Genomic DNA, 12,099 nt, shown 5'->3' on the forward strand with positions numbered 1-12,099 from the left:
ACGGACAATGATACAGATCCAGCTGTTTGCACTGGGACTGACCGGCATCCGTAGAAGTCTTTCGGCAATTGTGTTTAACATTTGCCTAATGTTAAAATTTGTTTTGACTTCCTTATTTTATTCTCACTGACTGCCGCGTGTGCTAAGGGACTGGAAGGCACTCCAGGGTCAGCCCCCCTCCACCCCTCCAGGATAATCCTGGAGTTGAACAGGTAGATGGACCGCTGAGCTTTTATCAGAATGCCCTGAAAAGAAAAGCAAAGAAAATAGAAAAGTTGTTGTGTACCCTGGGTCCTAAAAATGCATGTTTGTGAACTTAAATGTTCAGCCCAGTCTACCTAATACTGTGTTTCCTGAAGTAAAGATTGGTGCTGGAGAGATGGCTCAGTGCTTACGAGCACTTACTGCTCTAGCAAAGGCTCCCAGTACCCACATCAGGTGACTCAGAACCACCTGTAACTGCAGTTCCAGGGGACCTGTTGCCCTCTGGCCTCTCTGGGCTTCTGCACACACGATGCATAAAAACTCACAGTTTCATGTACACACACATGAACAGAAATAAATATTTTTAAAAGGTAAAGATGATCTTCCTTTGTATTTTCAAAGGTGATAATTTTAACTGGAAGCCAGTTGCATGGAGCCACGTCTGTATTTTAAGTAGCAATACGCCATATTAACACATGGTGGCATTGTGGCATTTTGGGAAAAGGTTACCGACAATGTCTATTGAAAAAGGAAAGTTTGTAATGTAGCGTCTGTCAAGACCCACGAAGGAGCTGAGATCGTACTCTATTTGCAGACTAGCAAATTAGCCTGCCACAGTGTCATAGATACTGGCTAAAATCGTACAGTCGTAGTCTGGAGGCAGGACCGTAGTACTCACAGTGATAGCAGGAGCAGAATATCAGCATCTCCCTGCCCTGATCCTCAAGCCCAGGTTCCCACCGGCTGGGGCAGGGAGGGCCAAGCGACACCCGCACACCGAGAAGCCTATGTTCTAGAAGATGAGCAGGGACCTTTAGAAGTTTAGGGTCCTCTGCGCTGAGTTTGCTGTTCAGCATGGCTGCCCAAACCCCGCCTGTTCACCAGGAACGTCCCCTGCTGTGTAGGAGACAGAATCATAAGAACAGTCCTCCCCCAGCACACCCTTTGGGATTAATTCCACTTTTAGTTTAAGTCGGTGCCTTATTTGAGCGGTTTCAGAGCCCAGGCCTCCCTTAGGTCTCACACTAGATGGCACGTACTTCACCTAGCTCTCCGCTAGGCTATTTTCACAGCCGCTGTGCCAGAATTTATCTATTTTCGCTGTATGCCATGTGCTGTCAGAGCCATGCAGTGATTGTGTAGCAGAAATGTAGCCGACGAGAATGGGGCTTCCAATTAAAGAAAACCATCACATCGGATGGCGAGAATGGGACTTCCAATTAAAGAAAACCATCACATGGAATGGCGCCTTAAAGGCAGAAGGATCGGCGACTGGAAGGTCATAGCTGTGACACTCAGAAATAATTCTAACTAGACTAGCCTGGTTAGGTGGGTCAGGAAACTGATGGCCTGTTTTCAAAGAATTAGTGGGGTTGGACAAGAGGCTTGTGGACCTGCTTGTGTGTCAAACAAACAAAAACAACAAGAAAAACCAAAATGAGAACTTATTCTTTTAAGGTTCCTATAATTGAAACTGACTCCGGGCTAGTAATCTGAAAGAAGGGATATTTTATATTTCCTAATTTCCATGCAGTAAGTTGGTTGGTATTTACTTGCTTATTCTTTATTTGCTACTGTTTGTAAAAGACCAGTTATGGTCACCTCTGTGCTGTCTTCTCAGACCACGGGTGTGTAAACTGTGAGGCGTGTGCTCACTCTGGGCACCCCAGGAATCCCGGCTGTAGGGAATATGCCCATTTAGCTCGTGCTACCGGGAGTGCGGCGATGCTTCCTTGACTTTTGTCTCTCCAGAGACTCGCTTGTCTCAGAGTGAGGCCCGTAGATCATCTCTTAGACAGGTTTTCCTATTACCGAGCCTAAGACTTTTCCTTTGGCTAGAAGATGGAGCGACGTCACTATGCTGCCCTGTGTTTTCCGTGTTATCTCTGCCCTTGTTTAATTATTTAATGGCTGTTTGTGGTGTTCTACTCCTGGGAGGGTGAAGCAGAGACAGCGGTCCATGCTAGGATTTATGCGTCTCAATATCATCTGTGCCGCTCTCACTGAAGCTTGCTGTATTCGAGTCAAGGACGGCTTCTTTTGCATTATAGTCTCAAGATATATCTTGGTGGGTTTCCCCTTGCGTAATGGCTAATTCCCTGCAAATCTGAGTTTGTGTGTTTTATTTTTCTCCCTTAATGTACTGCTGTGCAATTATGCCGATAAAACGTTTCTCCCACTTTTCAAATTTCCAAGTTTTATTTTATAATTTTATCATTTGAAAGCTCAGTGATCATGATGATCTTCCATCATCTCGGTCATTTGTGCAAACACTAAGCCATCTAGACTTTGAGTTCATATTACCGCATAACGATTGTGAATGAAGTGCCGAGGCTTTTAAGATGCAATATTCATGTTCTAGGGTATTGGTATGGCATAGAGCTGGAGAAGCCGCATGGGAAGAACGATGGTTCAGTTGGAGGTGTGCAGTATTTTAGTTGTTCTCCGCGATATGGAATATTTGCTCCCCCATCCAGGGTACAGAGGTGAGTAGAAACTGGGGTGTGTGTCTTTACACAAGCTCAGCCATTCCTCGCCGTGCACGGGGACCCTTGTTCATCTGTGAGACAAGCACACACATTCCTTCAATGGGTTAACAGGCCATCTTCTGTGGAGGGAAGGCTCAAGGGGAGCTAAATTTGCCTTGCTGAGGATTTGCAATTTTAAAAACCTCCTTTCTCCTTCATTTGCAAACCCTATGAGTGTGTGTAGGCTATTAGAAGTGGTGTGTGCTGCTAAGAACAGTGCGAGGAGCAAGCTTAATCTGTCATGCAAACAAAAGTAAAAATGCTCTCTGATTGCTTCAGTCACATCCTAACTACATTAAATTTCCTGCCAGCAGGCACCCATTCATTCTCCTACAAACCTAATGGAACCAAAATGGCTTTTTCCTCTGATTTCCTTAGTTTTCAAAAATAGATAGGCAGTAGCTCTCTGGGGGAAGCAGAGTCTCGAGGATTTATATATAACAAACCTCCAGAGTCTGTTCCTCAGTAAGACAGTGTATCGTGCACCACCTCGCTCGGGTTTTATAAAAGGCTGACCCAAAACACAGGCCCTCGTGAAATTCCATTGCACTATGGAGCTGGGAGAAGCTGGCTCTGATTTTCAGACTGGGAAAAGGGATTGTAATTTCTGAGCAAGATGGTTACATACAGATGTAACCAGACTCACGAGACTAGAACCATATCGGCCGTCTGGAGTCTCTGTTGGTTCCCTTTTACATGGATGCTGATTGTGTCTGGGCAAACTCAATTTAAAAAAAAAAACCAACATATTTCTTCCTCAGTATCATTTTCTTACTGAATAACATCATATGCTTTTGATGTTAAGTTTCTTCATTTTCAGTGTACTCGATACATTATTCTTCAGAGCAACAAAGCTTCAGCAGACAGTGCTTTGTGGCTCTTAAGGTGTCTTCCCTTAAGTGTTTTTTCACTTAATCCCAGTAAACACCTGGACAGGTGAGTTGGAACACAACCCTAAGTATTATCAGCTTTTATTGAACATTAATAGTAGGCTCCATACTGAACACCCAAGTGGCATATGCCATTGCCCTCCGCAGACCCAGGGAGCCATGAACTGCTACGCTTATGCCGATCTTACAGGTGGGAAAACAGTTTCCCTGAGAAAAAGCAGCAGAGCCGAAGTCACATCACTGGGTAATAGAAGAGCTGCACTTAGCCCAGCTTGTTATTTTACTGCTTTCCCCAAGCCTATGCTCTTAACTAATAGCGCTTCCCAGCACGGGGCACCTTCCACAGGGCTATCTCCGTATCAGTGACTTAAAGCAACCCACGGGACTTGTCCTGCAATTGTCCCTGTTTCATAATGGAAGAACATTGGGCCTACAGAGCTAATGCCAGCTGTGCTCTGCAGTGGCAACTTGAACTCCCAGATGTCTGGAGTCAGAAGTGAGCTCTTCCCCATCACCCTGTTGGGACTCCCCCTGGACCCAGGTCTGGCAGATAATTGACACATTACTTCACACTAGTTTGATCTGTCTCTCAGTCATGAGGACTGGGGTTTGTTACACATTCAGTTACGCAGAGTGCAGAATTTTATGGATTTCAGGCACAGAAGGTACCGGTCAGTTGATTCCTAGTCCTGTGCTTTCTGTGCCCAAAGCAGCCTTTGCTCCGCCTTCATTTATAAAGCCACACCTTCCCCTGTAGTTTTCATTGTTTTGTTTACCGAGCACACATTGGCTTCACTCTGTTTCACTTGCCTTCCGTGTAGTCTTCTCCAAGGTGGTGCATTTGAAAGCAACCCCCACTTCTTAACAGAAACGGTTTCTGTTGAAATGAACCGCTGTCTCTATCCAGCTGTCTTCCTGCCATCTTCTGATTGTCTCATTCATCATCATCAAATACTATTAAGTGTCTTTTAGCACGTTGTGCTGTGCTAGGCATTCTACGAGCAAACAACAGACTTGGTCTCTGATTTTAAGGCATCTTTAATGCAAGCCAGTGTGAGCTCTTTAAAGGCCCACTGGTCTTTGAGATGGGACGAGTTTAAACTAGGGGCTGCTGAGACTGGGTGACTAGTCACACTCTGACCTCCAGTGCTCAGCTCAGGATCAAAGCCGGCTTTTTATTTCTCCTCTCTGCAGTTTTAAAATGGGTGCTTGTCCCGGGATCCGTCACATGACTTCCTCTGTTTGAATAGCTTTCTCCATCCATCCATCACGACACAATTTTCATTTAGTAAATTGTCTTGGTTAATAACGTCAGTGAATGTTCTTTAAAGACAATCTAAAGAAACTCACTCACTAGATTAAATCTGACCCCTCCCCCGACGGCCTAAAGGGTCCCCTTGAACACGGTATTCCTGTTGTTCTGTCGTGGCTGTTGGGACTTATTTCACTTCCAGAAGTAGTCTCCTCTCTGCTGCCCATCACCGCTTCCTTCCAGAACCCGCTGCTTACCTGGTGATGGGCTCTGTGTCCATCAGCCCCTGCTCGACTGTGCTGCATTGTGTGCCTGTAAAATAATGCATAGGAATTGTGGGATGCAGCTGAATACACTGCAGGGGCTGCAGGACTTCTTGATGGAAGTAAAGTGTGTTGGGGAAAGTGATTGACAGATGAAGGCCTTGCAGATTTAGGTCAGTAAACGGGTGAAAGAAAATGAGGCTTTCAGGACCTGGGTTTTTAAAAGTATTGATTTGACTGAAGAGAGAGAGAGAGGGAGAGAGACAGAGAGAGAGGTAGAGAGGGAGAGAGACAGAGAGAGATAGAGAGAGAGAGGGAGACAGAGAGAGAGGTAGAGAGGGAGAGAGACAGAGAGAGATAGAGAGAGAGGGAGACAGAGAGAGAGGTAGAGAGGGAGAGAGACGGAGAGAGAGGGAGAGAGACAGAGAGATAGAGAGAGGGAGAGAGAAAGAGAGAGAGGTAGAGAGGGAAAGAGACAGAGAGGGAGAGAAACAGAGATAGAGATAGAGAGGGAGAGAGACAGAGAGAGATAGAGATAGAGAGGGAGAGAGACAGAGATGAAGACAGAGACACAGAGAGAAACTCCCTGAGAGGCAACCCTTGCAGTGGAGGGCAGAGTCAAGCACAGAGGGCCCTGGATTATATTGCTGTCCAGGTTTATCAGATTCAGGCAGTTTCTTTTTTTCCAGTATCAGAATTGGTGATATTTTTATAATTTTAACCTTATCTGTTAAACTTGGTATAAAACAAACTTATCTCCATATGTTTTAGTTTTACCTTTGAAGATAAAGTTCCAAAGGAAATCAGAAATCATGGTGGGCCCAGTTCCTAGCCCTGGAAAACAGCAGCAACAACAACAACAGAATAATAACAGGGCCACAGATATAGCACAATGGCAGGACTGTCATGTGCCAAGGCCCGGGGTTCAGCTCCCAGACCCATAAAAGTCACCAGGCAAATAAATGTCAGAAGTCAGGGTCCTGTTTCAGATGACTGAATGCCATGCTGCCTGTCCTTGGTAGGGAAGATCCCCATCTGCGTGTTGCCTGTCTTTCATGCTGACTCACGTGACTGCCCAGTTGTTGAATGAATGGGATAACAGATGCCAGTTGACGTGAAAGCATCATTTGCGCGTCCACCCTAACCAGAAGACCAGCTACATCTAACAAGGCACACTCTGCTTGTTTTCTTCACAGACTTTCAGATTCCCTGGATACGCTTTCAGAAATATCTTCAAATAAACAGAATCGTTCTTATCCTGGTAAGATGGTGGTTTTTAAATTCAGCTTAAAGTATTTCTTCACTTTCACACATTGAAATGTGTTTTTATTGTTCAGCATCTGTATCAGTATCTTTCTATGAATGACTCTGAAATGCATCTGCATAGTGCATGCATCCCGGAGCATATGTTTCCTGCCTCCCAGCTGTGTTGTGTAAACCCCAAGATTCCACCTCCCTCTCCGCTGCCCCCCCCTTTTGTATGTCCCATCCTAAGGTTATGAGCCTTGAATTTTGTATTCATAATTCCTTTGATTTTTTTTTCTTGCTCTTTCCTACCGTATGCAGCTGTATCAGTAAACCATGTTTTGTTTTTAGCATTTCAGGGCAATGCGTGACTGCTTAGCTTCTGGTCACTTTGCTGCACCCTGCTCTTTATTACTACACGCTGTGCTGCTCTGCACACATGTAGAAGTTACCCTGGGTTGGTAAGCATGGCTACCATCCCCATGCCCTCCCCGGGGGACGCCAGGTGTCTGCACTCCCCTCAGCCGCTGGCAAGGCCTTGTTCTGCTTAACCACAGCAACTGCCATCTTGTTCGGCGTGGAAATAGTTGCTACTCTGCTAGATTTAAACAGTATTTTGTTGTGACTTTAATTTGCATTTTCCAGATTTTAATTAGTTGACATGGAAGCAGTTGGTCCTTTCAGTTTTCACGTGGGACACACATCTTTCCTTTCTTCTGTTTAAGTCTCTCGCTCCTTCTTCTTTGGGGCAATTTGCCTCTCATCTCAAAGGTTTCTTTGTGTATTATGGGAATGAATCTCTTGTTGGTTTTGTGTGTTACGAATATGTACAAGCTGATGACATGTATTTACTCTTCTGACATTCTCTGGTTAAGAAGTCTTTAACTTTTATGTAGTCAAAGACTAAAAAAAAAATTTCATGCTTTGCATTTTTTATATTAAGATTTTTTTCCCATGAGACAGAAACCATAATGCTCTTTTCTGAACATTTTTTTTAAGGTTTTGGTTTTGTGTTTCACATTTTTCAGTTTACCCAGAATTGATTTTGTATGTGATAAGGAGTGAGTTTGATTTTCTTTTCCATTTGTGGATAACTGTTTATGAAAGAGCTATTCATATAGCGACGATCCTTGGATATTTGTTGTGGTCAACCCCATGACTAGGGATTGTCACCGTTCTAGTGGACATGTTGTTTTGATGTGACATTTTTGATGGTGTGTGGTGCTGTGTGCGTTTGCTGGGTTGCTCTGACCTGTAGGTGAATGATGTGTTTCTTTGCCCCCCTCCCATGTTTGCAGTGGTCCTCTGTGTTGTGTCTGTGTCCTCCTCTGCTGTGTGTGTGAGTGTGTGTGCGTGAACCAGAGGTCAGCCTTGCGTGTTCCTTAGCAACCATCTTCACCAGTCTCTCACTGTTCGGATTCCTGTAGTTTTGCAGTAATTCTTCACAGTAAATGGTGCCAGTCCTCCGGCTTTTATTCTCCATTGGAATAGTGATGGCTGTTCTGGGTTCTTTGCCTTCTCACATAAACCTTACGACCATTTTGTTGAAATCTACGTAGTAATACGCTGGGATTTTGATGAAGTTGGCAAGCTCTGATCTTAGTACTGATTTGTCTGTGAACATGGACTCTCTCCACTCACTAATGTAACCTCCCCTTTGTTTCTGTGGAACTGACTGTCTGCATTCAGTCATCATCTAAGAAGATTAGTGGGAAATCCTAAGACCTGAATGGCATGATAAAATGCCACACTGTCCTGTCCAGGACACACGTTGTCCTTTGTTCAGCTTATCCATCTGCCTGTTTCCTTCCTGTTGGTCAGCCAACAGTCCTCCGCTTTATTAGTAAAGGATGCTACAAGTAGTGTTGATGGCAACTTGAGCATCACAGAGAGAAACCGCCAGCGTGTCCTCTGAAGTGAGAAGAGGGAGGTTTACCACCAGAATGTGCTTGTAGGGAAAATCACACTGGGTCTAGGACTGGACATCTGAGGGTCCATGGAAGTCCCGTGAACGCGCTCTTTGTGGCTGAGAAGACTGGTGTGGGCTGTGGCCTTCCCTAGCCTCATCAGGATATTGCAGCTTTCCTCCTACAGCTTTTGTGCATGTTTTGTTAGATTTTTATTTATTATTTAATATTTTTGGTGTATCTAGTGTAATAACTTTTCTTTCTTTTTTCCATTCTGTCTTCTCTCTCCCTTCCTGATCTTACTCTCCTTTCCCTACAGAGTATCACCATGTAGCACAGGCTAGCCTCAACTCAATTCTTTCTGTCAGCCACTGAGTGCTGGGGTTGCAGAGAGGCACCATCAGGGTCTTCTTGCTACTGCTATTATAATCATTTTTGTATCTTTATACAAGACTTCTTTTGGTTAAGTATTTCTCCAGTGACCTTTTTCTGTCCATTTACCTTCTGCTATAACACAGTACCTTTCTAAATAGAATATACCAGGGTTTTACTTAGAGAAAAAAAATCTGATCGTCTTTATCTACTCCAAGAGAATCCTACTCGCTTTTAATTTATTTTAATTACTGATATATTAGCAATGTTTTTGTGCTGTTTTATTTGCTTCCTATTCCATTTAAAATATTTATTTGTATGTTTGTGTCTTTGAGAGTGGCTGAGCATGTGTGTGTGTGGGGGGCATCTGTGTGCCATGAAGGTCAGAAGATGATATTGGATTCTTCAGAGTGCAGCTCCAGGTCTTTGCTGTGTGGAGGCTGGGATCTGAACTCCAGTCCTCCCAGTTGCACAACAAGCCCCAGCAAGCACTCTTAACCCCTGAGGTATCCCTACAGCCCACAGTCCATTTTGGTTTTAGTATATTGTAAATGGTGAGTTTTAAATTAAGTCATAAATGGCGCTTCTCTTCTGTTTTGTTTTGTATTTTGATGCAGGGTCTTTATGTAGCCCTGACTGACTTAGAATTCCTGTGTAGGCCAGGCTGACCTTGAAATCACAGAAATCCCCCTGCCTCTGCCTCCTAGCACTGCGATTAAAGTTATGTGCCACCATGTCTAGTTGGTGCTTCCTCCTTCACTTTGTTCTGGCTGTATTCCTGCCCTCCCCCTCTCTGCATTCTGTTTGCTCTCCTACTGTGTACATGCTAAACTGTGAATACATCATCTAATGTCCGCACTTTACACAACTTTGTCACTCTTACCCCCTTCCTGCATCATTGAATCCTTAGAAGCTGCGCTGTATTGTTTTTATTTTATAAATTGGGCATTGTCATAACAATTTTCTGTAATAGTTTATTTCACTTCCATATTTGCTTATCCATCTTCACAGCTTCCTCTAGTGTGCACTTAGTTTTTGTCTTTTCCAGCGACATTTTGACTAGGCGTAGGATTTTAGGTTTTCCCCCTGCACGTGGTTGCTCTGGCTTCTGTCATTGATGCGAGTCGGGCATTTGACCAATCCTTGTCGCAGGTGATTTATCTTGTCTTGTTTGTTTGGACTCTTTGAAGGGTCTCTTTCATTTCTTGTTGCACAGTTTTATGAGGATGTGTCCTGGTGGAAATTTCTTTTAGTTTCTCCTGTTTGGCATTCTGGGTCTCCCTACAAATGAAGGCTGGCATCTACAAGCTTCTAAAGTTCTTCTCCGCTATACTTCCCATGCTGCCTTTGTATCCGTCACAACCTGAATTTCTGACCACATTCTGGAAACCTTTACTGTTATCCGTTTCCTGTTTTTCTATTCAACTGTGTCTATTCTGCTGCTTAATCCAGCCCACACATCAATAATAATCAAAATGTCTGCTTTTATTTTCACACATCTTACTATTACTTTTCCCTGTATTCCCAAGCTTTTCTTTTTTTTTAAATCTATTTATTTATTAAGGATTTCTGCCTCCTCCCCGCAACCGCTTCCCATTTCCCTCCCCCTCCCCCTCCCCCAATCAAGTCCCCCTCCCTCATCTGCTCTAAGAGCAATCAGGGTTCCCTGACCTGTGGGAAGCCCAAGGACCGCCCACCTCTATCCAGGTCTAGTAAGGTGAGCATCCAAACTGCCTAGGCTCCCCCAAAGCCAGTACGTGCAGTAGGATAAAAAACCAACTGTGATTGTTCTTGAGTTCTCAGTAGTCCTCATTGTCCGCTATGTTCAGCAAGTCCGGATTTATCCCATGCTTTTTCAGACCTAGGCCAGCTGGCCTTGGTGAGTTCCCGATAGAACATCCCCATTGTCTTAGTGTGTGGGTGCACCCCTCGTGGTCCTGAGTTCCTTGCTCGTGCTCCATCTCCTTCTGCTCCTGATTTGGACCTTGAGATTTCTGTCCGGTGCTCCCATGTGGGTCTCTGTCTCTGTCTCCTTTCATTGCCTGATGAAGGTTAATATTCATGAGGATGCCTATGTGTTTGTTTCCCAAGCTTTTCTTTCATGTCCTTAAAATCTTACGTATTATTGATTACTTTATGTTAGCTTATTCAGTATTTAAAGTTTTGCTGAGTCTGTTTCTGCAGCTTGTGTCTGTTGAACCTGACTTATATATGACTAATTTATTGCTGGGAAGTGTTTGTCTAACTGGAAGGTTACAGATGGCAATAGATAGCAGTTCTTTGATGCCTTCATGTGTATTGACTTCTGTTATTTGCCTAGAAGCATTGCTACCCTAGATCTGCTTTAACTTACATTCTCTGCGTGCCTTTCTGTTTTCTTTTTCTTTCTTTTTTTAGTGACATAGAGAACATGAATTTGTTCATGTCTACCAAATCTCAGAGCAGTAATTCTAGTCTCACACTGATAAGAAAGCCATTGTTTCATAAGAAAGCTTAAGTTTCTTACCCTAAGTTACATTGAGCATGAACTCCTTTACCAGGAGTCTTGGGTGGGATCTGCTAAGAGGTCTTTGTTCCTTCCTTCTCCATGTCCTGTGCAGTACCCAGGGGTTCAGTGGCAACCCTGTGATACAAGATTGTACACTGGACACCTAGCTGCCTCTTCTGGCTTCTTTCTTTTTTATGGTTTGTCCTCTCTGAAATTGTACTCTGGGGACCTGGGTGTGCCACCAACATCTACACACACACACACACACACACACACACACACACACACACACAGAGAGAGAGAGAGAGAGAGAGACAGAGACAAATGTAACTGGAGGTTTCTCTCCCACCCACCAGTTCCTAAGTAAACATTCTGAGGCTTAATATTAATTACAAACTTTTTGGACTGTTAGCTCAGGCTTATTATTACCTAGCTCTTATAACTTAAATTAACCCATTTCTGTTATCCTATATTTTACCATGATGCTTATGGCTTGTTATCTCACATCTTTCTTCTCTAGTGGCTGCTGGTGTCTCTCTGATTCTTCCCCTTTTCTCCTGTATATCTGTTTGGATTTCCCTCCTGGCTCTATTCTGCCTGGCTATTTGCCAAATCAACTTCTTTATTAACCAATGGTAATAAAACATATACACAGCATACAGAGGGGCAGCCCACTTCAGACAGAGACAGAGAGAAAGAGAGAAAATATTCTCTCAACATTATATACTCAACAGTACATTCTCTAAAATTATAGTTCTAAATTGGGATTTTTTTTACGATTTATTATTTATTATGTATATAGTGTTCTGCCTGCAGTGTGACCTTCCAGGTCAGAAGAGGGCACTAGATCTCATTACAGGTGGTTGTGGGCCACCATGTGGTTGCTGGGAATTGAACCCTGGTCCTCTGGAAATTCAGTCAGTACTCTTAACTGCTAGGCTATCTCTCCA

At 43.8% G+C, this 12,099-nt stretch overlaps 1 protein-coding gene across 1 annotated transcript in view; it reads left to right on the forward strand.

Moving 5' to 3' along the window:
* The window catches only part of Clip4 (CAP-Gly domain containing linker protein family member 4), a 69,329-nt gene that overhangs the window by 44,431 nt on the left and 12,799 nt on the right, over window positions 1-12,099 (forward strand). The window contains exons 13-14 of the mRNA XM_041631279.1: window positions 2,567-2,690; window positions 6,334-6,398. Coding sequence (XP_041487213.1) covers window positions 2,567-2,690; window positions 6,334-6,398 — 189 coding nt within the window. The remainder of the gene's footprint in view (window positions 1-2,566; window positions 2,691-6,333; window positions 6,399-12,099) is intronic.

Source organism: Microtus oregoni, unplaced genomic scaffold (assembly GCF_018167655.1).
Source record: "Microtus oregoni isolate MIOR12 unplaced genomic scaffold, Mior012 000036F_ref0000092, whole genome shotgun sequence".
NCBI lineage: Eukaryota > Metazoa > Chordata > Mammalia > Rodentia > Cricetidae > Microtus > Microtus oregoni.